Here is a 16,333-nt window from a genome sequence, read left to right as displayed (position 1 = left end):
GATTTCTTTGTTTTTCTTAAAAGTGTGTTCTTTAAAAATTCCTTCCTACCTTGTTACAGAAAGTGTCCCTCCTTCCTTGTGTTTTATGTAGTTTCTCTGAATCTTTGATTGTACTCAGCAGGTTGCAGTGTTCTTAGTGCTCTGATGTACTACATTGAATTGAGATCTCATTTTAAGAAATTTAAGTTGGTGTAGCATAATTCTTTTCAAAATAATACCTTTTGTCTAGAAAAGAGAGAACATTAAATTTAATTATAACCAAGAGTCTTGTTTCTCTTTACAATTAATGGATTTCTAAAAATCACATTCTATGGAACTGTCATGACTCAGTGATAGCAGCTGTGACTGATTTTTGAGAATTCTCAGAATTAAAGGAAAACACTAAATAAGGAATGTAACAAAATGTTCATCTTGTCTGTAAGATGAAACATTTTAGTAATCTGAGTGCTGGAATTACACTTAAAAGTTTTAGCTACCTAGTATATATTAACTTAAATCTCACTAGTGTAAAGACTTGGATCTCTAATTTTTTGTGAAACAATTTTCATCAAGTCCTAATTAGGCAGTATTTTACAAACGGGATGCAACAAATACACATTTCATGTTATGTATACACTCTATTAGTTTCCTAAAGATGCCTAACAAAGTACAACAGACTAGGTGGCTGAAAACAACAGAAATTTAGTGGTATTAGCAGTAGGAAAATGGCCCATATAGAAAGATGGAAAAAGGGGACTCACGGATACCAGAGATGGTGGAACAGAGATGACTAATCTGGGGACAAGAAAATTCCAGTCACTTGAGAATCATTTTGTAACAGAGCAGGGCTGGTTTATCAACATCACCACCATGGCTTGAAAGAAACCTATCTCTCCATTCTGAACCATCACACTCTGATAACATATTCATGTAGAAACCTCTGGATTGGTGATCACTTTGCTGTTTAGAGAGCAGAGCACTGGAAAACAGGTGGGAACATTTTTTGTCAATGAAAAGCAAGTGCATCCTTTGTTAATCAGTAAGATGGTATCCTGGTTTAGGCATAGTGACCCCTCCATTCTGACTCTAGTTATTAGGAGTTTCCCTCTCTCTGATCAACTCAATATGGACCTGATGGATCTCAGAAATTAAAAGCAAAGCTCTCAACAACGATGACCCACCAATAAATAAAATAACAGTTTGGGGACCTTTCTGGTTTAGCATGTTATCACTCCTCCCCACCCAAAACCACAACACAGTAAGATGCCTTGATAAACAGCAAAAAAAAAAAGCATCGAGGAACACTAGAAACATTTTAAAAAGATTTATTATCTATTTTTCAAAGGAATAATAGTAACAAAAAAGCAAAAGAGACCTTATTAAAAGTATTTATTCTTAGTATAGGGAACATAATTTTAAGATTGCATATTACTTGTTTTTCAAAGAATATTTATATCCAAGACTTTGAAAGTGGAATCAGAAGGGAAAAACAGACCAAAAAAATAAGGGAGTGGGGGGATAGAAAGAAGTCAGAAACAATTTGGTTCCATTTTAGTTAAAGTGGATTTTAAAATAAGATGGTAAGTCCACGAAAATTTTCTGGGAGAAGAACAAAACTTCCATCTTCTTGCAAAGATTAAGGCAGCCAAAGGAATCTGAGAAACATCTGGTTCAATTACGATCAACTTTACCTGCTTTCCTGGCTTTACGTTGAATTTCAATGTAGAAACACAACAAATGTTGGTGATAAAATTACATTAGACACTCCATGATAATTCTGGTGGGAGGGAAGTCTGTTTTGTAAAATGCAGATGGATTCAAATGCCTCAGGAGAAATTTTGGTCAATAAATGGTCTAGACTCTAGAAGAAATCACTCTGCTCCTTCCACTGCTGTTGTGGAAATAGGTTTCACATAGTATGGACCTTCGCTCAGGTAAGTTCTGAGCCTCAAATAATTTGGGTTCCCAAAGATTTCTGCAATTGTCTTAGAATTGGCAAGTGCTTTCACCAGTTCATATTTGGCATCCTTTGAAGCTCTGTCACGATCTACGGACCGGTCCATCACATATTCTACAAAACCTGGACTGTTAAACATAAGTTTCTGAGCCCAGGGTTGGTTTGCAATGGCCTGAAATAGAAGGGGGAAAGAACACAATTCCTCTGAGCCTTAAGTTAAGTTTGTTAATAGGATGGCACAAACCTTAGAAAGAAATTTGGCAACATGAACCTTAAAAATGTTACATTTTGCCCAAGTAAATTCCCTCCTGAAACTCTAACTTAAGAAAATAATCAAAATATTTAAAAAATCTGTAAACGAAGATGCTCATCACACTGTGAAAGGTACACTATAAATCCTTAATAGTGGGAAGATGAGTTAGTAAATTACGGTATATAGCAATAATAAATTAAACATTAAGAATAAAGTTTATAAAGGATAAGTAAATCTGTTATATGAAAAAAGTAGATCCAAATTATACATATGGCATGATTACAACAGTGGAAAAATCAAGACAAAGACTTGAGAAGAAGACTACCCTAAAGAAACTCTCATAGATGTGCATAAGAGGATATTTTTGAGAATGTTCATTGTAGCATCATTTGTAATAGATGCTATCTAAATCTTCATTTACTGGAGATTGACACACTGTGGCTATACAATGAAATACTAATGACTTTCTAATTGCCTCTTTTAATATAGATAAATCTTAAAAACATAACATTAGGGAGAAAAAGGAAATTGCAGAATGATATGAAGAGCACGATACCATTTGCAAAGTTTAAGAATATTTAAAATACTGTAATTTAAGCATATATGCATAGATAGTACAAGTACAAAATCATGCGTGCACTTGTAAACCCTGAATTCATGACAGTGATTACATTCAGAGAGGGAGGAAGGGGAATTGGATTGGGCAGAGGTAGCAAGGTATGACTGTATGTTTGAAATACACCAATAAATAGATAAATACTAATACCAATACTAAAAGGAAACACCTTAAAGTCATACCAAACAGGTATGACTCTATGTGCTTTAAAAAATTTCTACGTCTCAATCTTTTCCAAATTTAAAAATAATGAATAAGCAACGTTTATTAAAAATGTTTTTAAAAACCTCACTACTATATTTTAATGAAGAACAAGGCACAATCAAGTTTACAGCCTATGTCTTCCTCTCAAAATGTGTTCTGCAGGCCATCAGCTTCAGCATCACCTGTGAACTTGTTAGAAATTCAGGATCTCGGGCTCTATTCCAGAACCAATGAATGAGAATCTACATTTTAACAAGACATTACAGTTTGAGAAACATCAGCCTACTTAACAATAGTTGAGGATGGGTGGGTTGAAATAAAAACAGCTGCCCAAACCGGTAAATCAAAAATTATCTCTACAACTATGGCTAAGTGGAGCATAACGTAGAAGAGTGGGAAAAAAACAAATCATGAGAATACCAGTGCAGGAGCCAAAATGACCATCACAGTGACTACTGACAAGGGTGAAACGTCTAAAAACAACATTCTTGAAGTTGACAGGTATCCTGTACCCTTCAAGATGCAGATCCTGTATCACATCCTGTGGGAAGCCTTCCCACTTTTTAAAAAAATTTTCTTTATTTTTGGCTGCGTTGGGTCTTTGTTGCTGCGCGTGGGCTTTCTCTACTTGCAGCGAGCGGGGGCTACTGTTTGTTGCGGTGCGCAGGCTTCTCACTGTGGTGGCTTCTCTTGTTGCGGAGCATGGGCTCTAGGCGCATGGGCTTCAGTAGTTGCAGCACACGGGCTCAGCAGTTGTGGCTCGTGGGCTCTAGAGCACAGGCTCAGTAGTTGTGGTGCACGGGTTTAGTTGCTCTGTGGCATGTGGGATCTTCCCGGACCAGGGCTCGAACCCGTGTCCCCTGCACTGGCAGGCGGATTCTTAACCACTGCGCCACCAGGGAAGTCCAGCCTTCCCTTTCTTGTCGCCCCCACCCTCCTTGTTCCCTCCCTCTCTAGGCCAAGCGTGCTGCCCAAGATCCCATTATTAAGATTACTAAAGTGATGACTACATTTCTATGAGCCCAGGGAACCAGAGCAAGTGCTGAAGCTACAAAGTTAAATCAGCTATGGCTCTTATTTTCAATAAACTCTGTTGAATAGGTCAATAAATAAACATTTTCAACAAAGTGTAATAAACAGAACACAGAGGTATGATCCTTACCACAACTATAATTATACAATTAACTTTATATTTACTGCTTGGGTCCTTCAACAGACGATGAGCTACATGAATGGAAGGTCTTTGTATCTTTTGTTCACTACTATATCCCCAGAACCTAGCAAAGAAAAGAAACTCGACAAATATTTGCTGAATAAATGAATAAATGCAAAGTAGGAAAGCCAGCACTGCTTAACTCAACCTTGTGGGTTTGGGCAAAGCTTGCTGAAGAGACACCCGACTTAGTCCTTGAAGAATAAATAAGAGGTTAACAAGCAAAGTCAGGGAAGAGTGTTGAATGTAGAGCGTACACGAGGGTCCAGAGATATGAAGCAAGCAGTCTGCTATCACTAGAGCTGCCAGTGCCAGAAGCGAATGGCAGGAAATAAGGCTGAGGGAAACCAGGGCTAAGGTAGCGAGGGCTTGCTTGATGGCAGATGAGGAATGCGGAATTAATTCTGTGATCCCACAGCACCCTCGAACATTTTGCCACAGCACCTAATACCTTTTACTGAAACCATTTGTTTACATATTTGTCTCCCTAATTAGTCTACAATAATAGTAGAGGGCAGAAACTTCCTATGCACTTGTGCATCCCCAGGGCATGGCAGAGAGACTGGCTCACTGTAAGTACGCATGTGTTGAACTGGCAGAGTCCCAGAAGGCATGGAAAAGAGGATGCCTACCGTGAACACTTTTAAGGCAGCACAGTGTAGTTCAAAGAAGGGTTGAGTACTGATGCCACGGAAGAGCTCCATCGGGTCCCGAGATAAAGAAGAAAACCAGGATTCTGTCATCCTCAGGAGGTCATCAGTCTGCTGCTCAGCCTACAAGACAGAAAAGGAAAACCTCAAGACATTTCAGGAAACCTGGGTTCTGCTCATACCCTGTCATTAACTAGCTGTGTGAGCTCTGCGAAGTCTGGAGCATTCTTCCCCAACTCAGCCCAGACTTCCCCAGTTTTGTCTTGTTTCTTTTTTGATGGGGTTGATTAAGCAATCTCTAGGGTCCTATCCAGTTCTAATACTCTATGATTCCACTTTAACTTTAAAAATGTCACTAGTCACATAATGAGGGTTATCTTCTTTCACTAAGAGTGGGAGAGATGGCATTTATTTGGTCAACATTTATAGTAAGTTAACTAGTATTATACAGACATATTCTCCCCCAGATACACCACTGTTCTTCATTACTTTCCCAATCTACTTACTGGTAAATAAAAAAGAGATGAAATTGCATCCAAACACCTAATTTTGAGCTCTGTTGAGGCATTCTTTGCTTGATATCCTATTCTCATCAGCAAGCGTTCAAAGCGAGTTCCTTTGAAGAATAACAAGATATTTTTTACTGTGGTAAAATACACATAACCTAAAATTTATCATTTTAACCATACAGCTCAGTACATTCACACTGTTGGGAAACCATCACCACCATCCATCTCCAGAACCTTTTCATCATCTCAAACTGAAACTCTGTACTCATTAATCAACAACTCTCCTTCCCCCTCCCCCCACAACCGTCCCCTGGTAACCACTATTCTATTTCCTGTCTCTGTGAATTTGACTATTCTAGGTACCATGTATAAGTGGAATCATACAATATTTGTCTTTTTGTGTTTGGCTTATTTCACTTTGCACCATATCTTCAAGGTTCCCCCATGATGTAGCATGTGTCAGAATTACATTCCTTTTTAAGACTGAATAATATGCCTTTGAATGTATATACCGCATTTTTTTAATCCATTCATTCATTCATCAATGAACACTTGGGTTGTTTCTACCCTTTTCGGTTATTGTGAATAATGTTGTTAATGAACACAGATGTACAAACATCTATTTAAGCCCCTGCTTTCAATTCCTCTGGGTATACACCTAGAAGTGGAATTGCTGGATCATATGGTAATTCTATGTTTAATTTTTTGAGGAACCACCATGTTTCCACAGCAGTTGTACCATTTTACATTCCCACCAGATATGCACAAGGGTTCCAATTTCTCACATCCTGTCAACACTTGTTATTTTCTGTTTTTTAAAAAAATAACAGCCATCCTAATGGGTGTTAAGTGAACAATGAGATTTTTAAAAGTATGCTTTCATATACTATGACTGTTACCAACCTAAACCAATATAAAAATAAACATGTAGTCAGAAACCAAGTGACAGGCCTAAAACACATTCATATGCAATACAGCATATATAAGTTAAAGTGTAGAGCTCTGGAATCAAAGGACCTGGATTTGAGTAGCAGCTGCCCCACAGTCTGAATGATCTTAGAAAATTTTCTTAACTTCTCTGAGTGTCACCTACCTTATCTGTAAAATGAGAATGACAATAGTATGTTCTTTGCAAGACTGTAAAAGGATCGTATGTCATAGGTACAAGCAGTTAGAAAAGTACACATAACCTGGATACTAGCTGTGATACACAACAGCATATATAATTTTCAACATATATTTCACAAGGGTTTTAACAGTGCTGTACATTTTTCTTTTTCTTTTTTTTTTTTTTTTTTGCTGCACGCGGGCCTCTCACCGCTGTGGCCTCTCCCGCCGCAGAGCACAGGCTCCGGACGTGCAGGCCCAGCGTCCATGGCCCACGGGCCCAGCTGCCCCGCGGCATGCGGGATCCTCCCGGACCGGGGCACGAACCCGCATCCCCTGCATCGGCAGGTGAACTCTCAACCACTACGTCACCAGGGAAGCCCTGTACATTTTTGTGTGTGTAGAATTCACAGTACTTGCAAGATACTCATGAATGTGCCATGGGAGTATCACTCTTAACATAAAATCTTGTAACATATTTTTGTTTTCCTTCCTTGACATACAAATATAAAACAAATGTGTCTTTTCAGTAAATATTCACAACAACCCTGAGAAGTAGTTATTATACACTTGTTATATATGAGGAAAGTGAGGCCTAGAGTAGTGAAGTGAGTAAGTGAAGCTCAAAAAGCTAAGTTAGTGTTAGAACTGGGACATGAATCCAGGTCTTTCTGACTCCAGACTATGGCCTTTGTACTATGAATACTATTTAAGAAAGATGTAGAGGGGAAAGAGTGCTTGGTCCAGCCAAGTTAAAAAAAAAATTCAGTAATAATTATGAAACTTTTTAGGGATTAGTCCAAGGTCATGGTAAAAAGACTGCCATCTGTAAAAGTAGTTTCTACTATGCAGTTAACATACAAGCAAATGAACTTATATGATGAATTCTTGTCCCCCCCCAAAAAAAGAGATATCCTTAAGGAAAGCCAAAACAAGGCATACCAACCTGTTTTCTGTAAAACTTGTTTTCCTTCAACATTGGATCCTAGAATTCCAATTGTGTCCACTGCTACACCAATCATGGTGGGGTCTTGACTTTCTGTCATTTCAAAGACTTTTTCCACAAAGACAGGATAACGCTCACAGATCTGCTGAGGACTATCCATGATAGCCAGGTTTCCAAAAAACTTCACAAATCCTAAAGATATTTGCAAGAATGTATTTTAATAGAAAAAGAAGATAGCATAAATTGTGGGCCCTAGGTTTTCATGGGACAGTTAATAAACTTCAGGCCAGAAAGAGGAGAAAGGTTACAGTACTGTGTTGCCTGGAAATCAGACAGACCATAAGGAGATACTGAAGGACCTGTGATGTGTGGTCCTGATGGAATAGAAACCCCAGGGTGTCAACGGAGCTGGGTCCGAATACTGAAGCATTGTCATATGCAAGAGGGAGGAACAAAGAACAAGGACCAGCGGATACAAATTATAGGAAGGCAAGTTTGGAGTCATTATCAGGAAGAAATTTTTAAACAGAGATGTTCATCGATGTTCATCGACGAAATAAGCGAGGCTATCTAAAATTAATATCCAATTTCTGGAAGTGCTCAAGAAAAACTAATCAACCAAGTCCTAGAACAGAATGGCTAGAATAATTCTATATTAGATAAAGATTCCAACTCAAGATTTGATGAATCGGTGAAATATACTGTAAGTATCATTACTAGTAGTTTTATTATGATTCTTTTGGCTAAGGTTCAAGGGAAACAGCCTAATGCTCTAAACAGCAATATTTCCAGAAAATTAGAATTAACAGTGCATGGCTCCCAGAGCAATAGATTCCACTTCATTAAGGGGCTATGGGTATCATCTTAAGGGAATCAGCTCTACAGAAAACAATCCCTGGCCTCCTCTGTCAGAGATAACTCTGAAAACCAATATACACTGTCATTTCCACAAGTGTCAGTATTTCTTACCTGGCAAATAGAAGCTAGAGAAAGGGTCTGAATCTGCCCCAACAATTATATTAGAAATCTGGTCAATTACTCCTTCTTGAGCAAGGTACTGTCGTCCATGATGAGTATATGCCAGTGATGTCACCATTTCTATACAGGTGGCTCTGAAATGCCAAGATTTTGCATATGATTAGTATAGTTTATAAACTGTTTTCATATAGGTTATTTTATTTAATTCTTCCCACCAAGTGTGAAAGGTGACTGATCCTGGCTCTACTTTTCAGATCAGGACACAAGGATGAGAAAATTGTAACTTGTCCAGAATCACATTGTTTTAACAAGGCAGTTAAGACTTAAATCATGACCTTCTGACTTGAGGCCCATTATTGTTTTCATTATAACACAACTACCTCCTCAAAGAGTTTTTCAACCTTTGTTTTATTTTGAAATGTCAAACATGAATATTTTCTCACAAAATTATAATGCCTTTACCACATATTTAAAAAATAATTCTTCGGTATCATCTAAAGCCTAACCATGACCAAATCTCCTCAATTAACTAAAAAAAGTATTTTTATAGTTGATCCTAAGGTATTTTAACTGATTATTTGCAAGGTTTTTTCCTATGTCACAAAGTCTGATACTAAGTTAAAGAAATTTAACAAAATAATTTCCTTATTAGGAAGGCTTTGAAACAATGTAACTCAAATGCTCTGAAACAGTATGACTGAGGACTGGTTTATGCATGTGAGTTCAACAAATTCAATCACATTTAAAGAACACAGGACAATCAGAAAATCATTTAAGATGAGAAAAACAAAGTCCTGTGTACACAAAGGTAACTATAGCGCTCTTATAACAGCAAAATACTTGAACCAAGTATTCAACAGTGGGGATGTGTTAGTAAATTGTGGAATATCCAAGGAAACACTTGGCAGATACTCAAGGGGACTTAAGGTATAGGGGCTGGGAGTAAAGAGACTGGAATTAACATTTCTTTGAGAGCCTATATCGGCCATTGTAGTGGTCTCTATGGTCAAGTCACTTAATCCTCATATTATCTTCTTTACAGAATTGTCATTGTTCCATTTAGGAGATAAGGAAATTCAGGTGCAGAAAGGTTACAATAATTTGTCTAAGGTCAAACAGCTACTAAGTAGTAGAGATGCATGTAAGCCCAATTCTCACTCATTTTCAAAAGTCCATGTTTCTTCTATGCCGTAGTGCTATTATTTAACAACATCAAAAAACGTGCATGTTGGGAATTCCCTGGCAGTCTAGTGGTTAAGAGTTGGCGCTTTCACTGCCGAGGGCATGGGTTCAATTCCTGGTTGGGGAATTATGTTCCCATAAACCACACGGCATGGCCAAAAAAAAAGAAAAAACTTATATACATACATATATATATATATGATGTGCATGTTAACACATTAAGTCATACAAAATGACAGTTACCATGTGATTGGCAACTTTTAAACAGCACACATGCCTAAGGACAGGGAACACCGTTATTCAAAAGTAGCTGAATTGTCATGCTAAGTTCCAGTATGTTGTCACCATGTAAGTTGAGCAATTTTCAAAAAGCCCCTTCTTCAGGACATAATCAGTCATGAGCTTGCAACCTGAGCATAGGCTCTACTAAGGGAGATCACACTAAGTTCCGAGGTTGTCTCCTGTCCCCCCAAGAAAGGACATTTTGCTTTAAGAACTCTCTCCATCAACATACCTGACTAGCACATCCTCACCGGTCAGTTCTCGGAGGAGCTGCGTTACCAATCCACTGGTGGTACAGTAGTTTAAAGATTCTGGTGACACAGAGGATATCTCCACAATTAGCTGAAAGAAAACAGAAAAAGCAGAAAGGTCAAAATAGCCCCAAACTTGTTAGATGGCATTTTAAGTTAAATGCAGGACTAGGAAGTATATTACATACTATTATATACTAGTATAAATTATATACTTAATATAATTGAATTTTTAAAAATCCATTATTTGTCTCCACAAGCAAGAAACTTCACTGAACACATCAGAAATCACTCTGGCACAGAAACACTCACCCAGATATACCTGGGTCTATCTGCCCTTTTTTAAAAAGAAACCATCAATCAGGACAAAAGCCCCTATCAACAATAACGAACAGACTGTAAAAATCATTCATTCATTCATTCAATCAGTCGGCTATTCACTTACTCGTTCAACAAGTATGTTCTGAGGGCTTACTGAGAGATCTAGGACACCGAGTATTTTAAGCAGAGGAACGACAGAATCAGATTTCGATTTTTAAAAGATCATTCTGACTACATGTAGCGATAGACTAGGGGTGACAAAAATGGGAGCAGACCAGTTTGGATGCAAATACAATAGTCCAGGTGAGAGATACTGGTAGCTTAGACTAGGGTGGTGGTGGCTATAGCAAAGCAGAGAAATGCACGAGTTTACGTAAAACTGACACAATGTGATGACTGAGTGGATACATGGCAGGGAGGACAGGGCCTCACAGAGAATAAGCTGGAGGTCCAACAGCCAGCCACGTGGACTGGGAGACGGGGCCAGTTTGTTGCTGCTGTTTTTATTGGGGGCATGAGGTGGATGGAGAAGATCAGAAGTTTGGTTTGAACTTGAGCATAAGGGGCCTAGCATGCCTTCACAAACTCCAACAATTAAAGGTCAATAGAGGCTAAGGAGCCAGGAGACCAAGAAGAAACAGCTACAGAAGCAGAAGGAAAATCAAGATTGCATAATATTAACAATGCTGAAGACATTGTTCTGAAGAGGCAATCAGACTGTAAATGGTTCTGTTTTGAATATACAATCTATTAATTGCATGGCGTTGGGTCAATGACTCCATCAACAGCGAGATTAATGATAATGAAGTATCAGGTTTACTGTGAGAATTGAAGAGAATATATATGAGAGGATTTAGCACACTGCTCAGTACAAAGCTTCTTCTTACTACCACTACTACACTAATTTTTTCAGTCTAATTTCAATGGGATCTCCTCTATTATAGTACTCAGAGTGCAGTGTAAATATTTTTTATATGACTGTCTCACACACTAGGCTGGGAGTTCATCCCTACATCCCAAGCACCTGGTATATATAGGGCCTAACATAGACTATAAACTCAATAAATACATGTTAAATGAGCCATCTCGCCTTCTGATGTAAGCCTTGATGCATTCTGAATTATAGGCACCAGAAACGATGCTTTTAGTCTTACCTCATACACCCTGTATCGAACAATGTCATTTGTTTCCATTACACTTTTCAAATCATCCAGCAGATTACTTTCAAATAAAGCCTCCAGTCCAGCCTGGGTCAGTGATATTCTTGACAGGGATTTAATGGCCTTATAAGGAAAGGAAATATCTCTTGAGTCATAAAAATACCAAACTGTACTTTCTACTTCATAAGATTTATGTGAAAGTTAGTGTATGGAACGCAGCTTACCCAAGGAGCATTCACTACATTTTAGCTATAATTACTTATAATTGGAAAAAACACATAGTATTCCCAACAGAAAATAGAAAAAGCTTCTTATCAAGCAACCCAATGTAAGCTCTATGATGGTTAATTTAGAAATGTGCATTCTAGAAAATAAAAGGGGTTTACTAGTTTTATTTTGATGCCATTTATTTATTTCATACCATCGATATGAGGCTGCAAATTCTATTACGCAAATCATTTATTCTAAACCTCCACCTCTCAGTCCAGAAGGCCTTTCTCTGTCTTTTAGGACATTGATGTCTCTGCATGTTTAGGCTAACGGTTGTAGCTGACTCACCGCTTTAGCTACAGATAGATTCTCTCCACCAATACAATAAACGATTTGTTTTAATAATTCAGCATTATTTAGAATCTCAGTAACAGCATCAGAATTTTCAACAATTCTTCCAACCTGAAAGGAAAAAAACAATCAGAAATACTCTTCCAAGGTAGGGCAACATGGAAACACATGATGGTCAAATTTCCTTAGTGTGCGGTTATTTTAGGAGTTACTAACTACAGCTATGAGTCATTAAAAAATTCCAAATGACCCAAATTCATTAAAGCCAAACACACAGATGGTATAGTCACATCTTTGAAAAGAAAGAAAATATAAAACAAAACAGGTGAGTTAAGACTTGAGACACCTCAGTGAGTGAAAACAATAGAAATCTTAGTTCTACCAACTTTCAGTTCTTGATCTTGAGCAAATTAAATAACTTTTTGAGCCTAATTTCTTGTCTGTAAAATGGGAATACAATACTTAACTGCAGGACAGTAATAAAGATTAAATGAAACTAAATAGGTAAAGCACCTCCTACAGAGTTTTGCACATAAATGGTCAATGGATAAATCGATCCTTTCTCCTTTTCTTGAATAAATACTTTAGAGAAAAAAAGAAAAAACAGTAGTTGAACATCTAGTGGATAACTAACTGCTCAGCTTCTATCCCTTCAAGATAATCCTCGGCAGCAGCTCTTCACCCAAACACTAGCATGTTTGGTTACCAGGGTGGTAAGAGTTACTGTCTTAATTTGTTGGTATAGTGACCTTTATAATAGTACTTCACTCATGCCACTATAATAAGACTTACCATGGCAATCTTTCTCTCTAGACTAGGGGCTCCTTGGAGGAAAGAAACAGGCTTTATTTATCTTGGTAGCTCTAACAGCATATGGTACAATGCCTGATAAAAGGAGCTCAGTATTTGATGACTAGCTGATTCAGACGGTACTCAGTGGAACTTCTTACTTTAGCTTGTAGCTGCTGGTTATAGTTAGCTACGCATACTAGAATAGACTAGATACTCCCTACACAGAGAGCACATGTTTTCTTCACCTCTCTGTATTTGGCTCCCAGCATACACCCTGGCCCAGGGCAGGTTGTCACTAAATGTTGATCCCCTTATTATGTGCTAGTAAAATTTCATACCTGGGACAGAGTGAGGATTTTTACAGAATCATTGGGGTGAGTCAGTCCCCTCTGCAGGTCAACCCTGAGGTTCCGGGCCATGTGAACTGGCTCCAAAGCTTGCAGCAATCTCTCCAGGATGGATACACACAAAGTAGTCTGTTCCCTAAAAGAGACACCACAGATCTCATCAATTCATGTCCTACCAGGTAGGAAGCAACAACCTAATATCTGACATCTAGCTTAATGAGGCTCTTCTCCACCCAGACTTCCCTTTGAAACACCAGCTTCTACTAGTTTATTCAAATTTACCTAGTACCAGGCTTCCCTGGTGGTGCAGTAGTTAAGAATCTGCCTGCCAATGCAGGGGACACGGGTTCGAGCTCTGGTCTGGGAAGATCCCATGTGCCGCGGAGTAACTAGGCCCGTGCGCCACAACTACTGAGCCTGCGTTCTAGAGCCCACGAGCCACAACTACTGAAGCACACGAGCCACAACTACTGAGCCCACACGCCGCAACTACTGAAGCCTGCGCACCTAGAACCCGTGCTCTGCAACAAGAGAAGCCACCGCAATTAGAAGCCCGCACACCGCAACTAAGAGTAGTCCCCGCTCACCGCAACTAAGAGTAGTCCCCGCTCGCCGCAATTAGAGAGAAAGCCTGTGCACAGTAACGAAGACCCAATGCAGCCAGAAATAAATAAATTTACTAAAAAAAAAAGATTCTAGGTTTACATCTATCAGAAAAGATCTCGAACCAATATATAGTGCAGGAAAACAGCAATATATCTAGAGACTGCCAATCCACTATCCAGAGAATTATTCCCACAAATTGCAATTGGTATCTACAGTGTACTAGGTTCTGAATTACCTTGTCTTTAAATTTCCATTAAAATTGTTTCCTAGAGAGCTGCTCCTTCATTCAGCAAACCATGACCCCACAGACCTTATTCTTCAAACTCCCCTTCATTTCAGTTCCTAGTGCATCTCTGGTGTTAACTTATAGATCACTGAAAGTCTCTTCATCTATAAAATGAAGTGGTTGGACTAGGTGGGCTCTCTAAAATTTATTTGGCATATATTGTATTATGTGCTTCATCCTAAGAGGGATGCAGAGATGAATTCTTCAAAGAATTTACAAACTAGACAGAAACACATATGGAATTACAACATAAGGCAATAGTGTCAAGTATTATTAAGAGAAGTAATGATAATGTCCTTTAGGAGATCTAAGGCCAGTCACTTGCAACTGGAGTGACCAAGAAATACTTTTTGGAGGGGGTGGCACTTCACCTGGGCCTTAAAAGATGGACAGATTCGGAGGGGAAGGCATTTCAGTTAGAAGGACTGGCATGAACAAAGTTAGGAAAGTGCCAAGTCATGCTCAAGGGAAAGTAGTGCCACTTGGTAGCTGGAGCAGATGAAATATGTGTAGAGTGGAAAAAGATGAGGCTGGAAAAGTAGGATGGAAATATATTGTAAAGGTCAAAGTGCCAGACTAACAAGTCATGATTTTACACTGGAGGCAATGGGAAACCATGGCAAAGATGTGAGCCAAATATCCTGAGAAGTTCCCTGTGGTTGCAACGTGGGAAGGACACACTAGAAAAGGAAACTCAGAAGTAATGAGAAGTCAGACTAATGCAACAGACCTAGCGAGAGGGAGAAAATGAAGGCCTGAATTAAAATGGACAAATAGAGATTTCATAGGCAGACCTGAATAATGTTAATTAACAGAATTAATGAAGGGAGAACACATATGAAAAAGGGAGGATTCTTAGAAGGTCAGAGCCAAGAAAGCCCTCTGAAATCATCCAGTGTTGATTCAGTGATTCACTATCTTTTCAAGAAAAAAGGCCACTTTTAAATTTCTGGATCACAAACATTTAAAAAGTCTTTTAAGTTATCAGATGATCAAATACAAAGTGTTTTTAAATCAAATACCACAGATGTACATAAAATGAAAAGTAAAAGTTGCCATCCTACCATTCTAAGTCCCACTACCATATTAATAGTTACTGATGTATCTTTCAGCTATTCCAAAAGCTACACTGGCCTGTGTTCAAGTGGGTGTGGGAGGGTGGTAATCCTTTTTAAAAATTACACATAACGGGATTATAAACTCCTACAATTTTCTTCTTTCATTCAGCAACATATATTAAAGATCTTTCTATGTCCACATATATAGATCTACCTCAATTTTCCTAATAGCTGCATAGTATTACAGTCATGTGTCATAATTTAAGAATCCCCTTTTAATAGATATTCAGGTGGTTCCGTTTTTTTGTTTTGTTTTGTTTTTTTGCTGCCTCCTTCTGTTATGAATATTCCTGTATATACAGTACATTTTGTGTGTGAGTAAACCTGCATGTTAAATTTCTGTAACAGGGAATTACTGGATCAAGGTATGTGAATTTAAAATATCGATGGATCCTTCCAAATTGCCAGGATAGGACCCCTTCTTAAGAGGTGGGAAAAAGTCAAGGACTTGGATACGTGGTTGTGGAGTCCCCCCGTAGGTGGGCAACCTTGCTTTCCTCCTCCTATTCCAAGGATGAAGGCAGTGAGGCTAGGCGACGGCCACCTCAGAGCCTGGGCTTGAACCCCGTCTCTCGCCTCTCAGCCCGGGATCCTTCCCTCTCTGAAATTTCAGCGATATTCAACCTTCACTGTGACTGGGAAAAGCCTCCCCCGTCACCACCACCCCCATCCCCGTCTCCATACTTGGGGGTGTCGCTCTCCCCCGCTCAAGCTGCCGGGTCATCTCACCGATGGTTCTCGTTGAGCAGGGAGAAAAGCGGGCCAAGGCGCAGTTCCGCCGCTTGCTCGCGGAGCTCGCTGAGAGGCACCGACTGCAGCACCGACTGCAGAGCGCGCAGCTCCTCCAGCGGCGCTTCCAGCCGAGACACCTCCCTCAGAAGCGACAGCGCCTGGGCCGCCATGATGCCCCCTCCCGCCCGGGCTCGCCAGTCAACTCTCCCAGCTCCCGGCTCCCGGCGCGCTTTTCCAAGCCTCGCGAGATCTGCCCGGCGCAGACTCCCTTCCCCGAGTTTTG

The 16,333-nt window shown here is 39.3% G+C and overlaps 1 protein-coding gene across 3 annotated transcripts; it reads right to left on the bottom strand.

Annotated features, from left to right (window-relative positions):
• Positions 1-665: 665 nt before the first annotated feature.
• On the bottom strand, positions 666-16,245 carry PSMD5 (proteasome 26S subunit, non-ATPase 5). Of its 3 annotated transcripts, XR_009541324.1 has the most exons (11): positions 16,048-16,245; positions 13,300-13,444; positions 12,167-12,280; positions 11,603-11,731; positions 10,109-10,218; positions 8,404-8,546; positions 7,435-7,626; positions 5,379-5,488; positions 4,855-4,995; positions 1,671-2,108; positions 666-958 (listed from the first exon to the last, which is right to left on the bottom strand). XR_009541324.1 is itself a non-coding variant. In XM_060153311.1 (10 exons), exons 1-10 carry the CDS (start codon positions 16,218-16,220, stop codon positions 1,851-1,853), a joined length of 1,515 nt encoding a protein of 504 aa, XP_060009294.1. In that variant the 5' UTR covers positions 16,221-16,245; the 3' UTR covers positions 1,289-1,850. The 3 variants fall into 3 exon arrangements, 2 of the variants coding, with proteins under 2 accessions (XP_060009294.1, XP_060009295.1); XM_060153311.1 differs by lacking the exon at positions 666-958 and having other exon boundaries at positions 1,289-2,108; XM_060153312.1 differs by lacking the exon at positions 666-958 and having other exon boundaries at positions 1,289-2,108; positions 16,003-16,136.
• Between the last annotated feature and the right edge of the window lie 88 nt (positions 16,246-16,333).

The sequence above is a fragment of the Lagenorhynchus albirostris genome, chromosome 7 (assembly GCF_949774975.1).
Source record: "Lagenorhynchus albirostris chromosome 7, mLagAlb1.1, whole genome shotgun sequence".
NCBI lineage: Eukaryota > Metazoa > Chordata > Mammalia > Artiodactyla > Delphinidae > Lagenorhynchus > Lagenorhynchus albirostris.
The sequence above is the reverse complement of the archived record's forward strand: the minus strand, read 5'-3'. Positions and strand labels throughout refer to the sequence as shown.

Excerpts from the sequence above, each read along its gene's own strand:
- PSMD5 (XM_060153311.1), bottom strand. The coding sequence starts at position 16,220 with ATGGCGGCCCAGGCGCTGTCGCTTCTGAGGGAGGTGTCTCGGCTGGAA. Across the intron at positions 13,445-16,047 it reads CTGCTCAACGAGAACCATCG|GGAACAGACTACTTTGTGTG; the intron begins GTGAGATGACCC and ends TGTCTCTTTTAG. Across the intron at positions 7,627-8,403 it reads CTCTAGCTTCTATTTGCCAG|GATTTGTGAAGTTTTTTGGA; the intron begins GTAAGAAATACT and ends AAATATCTTTAG.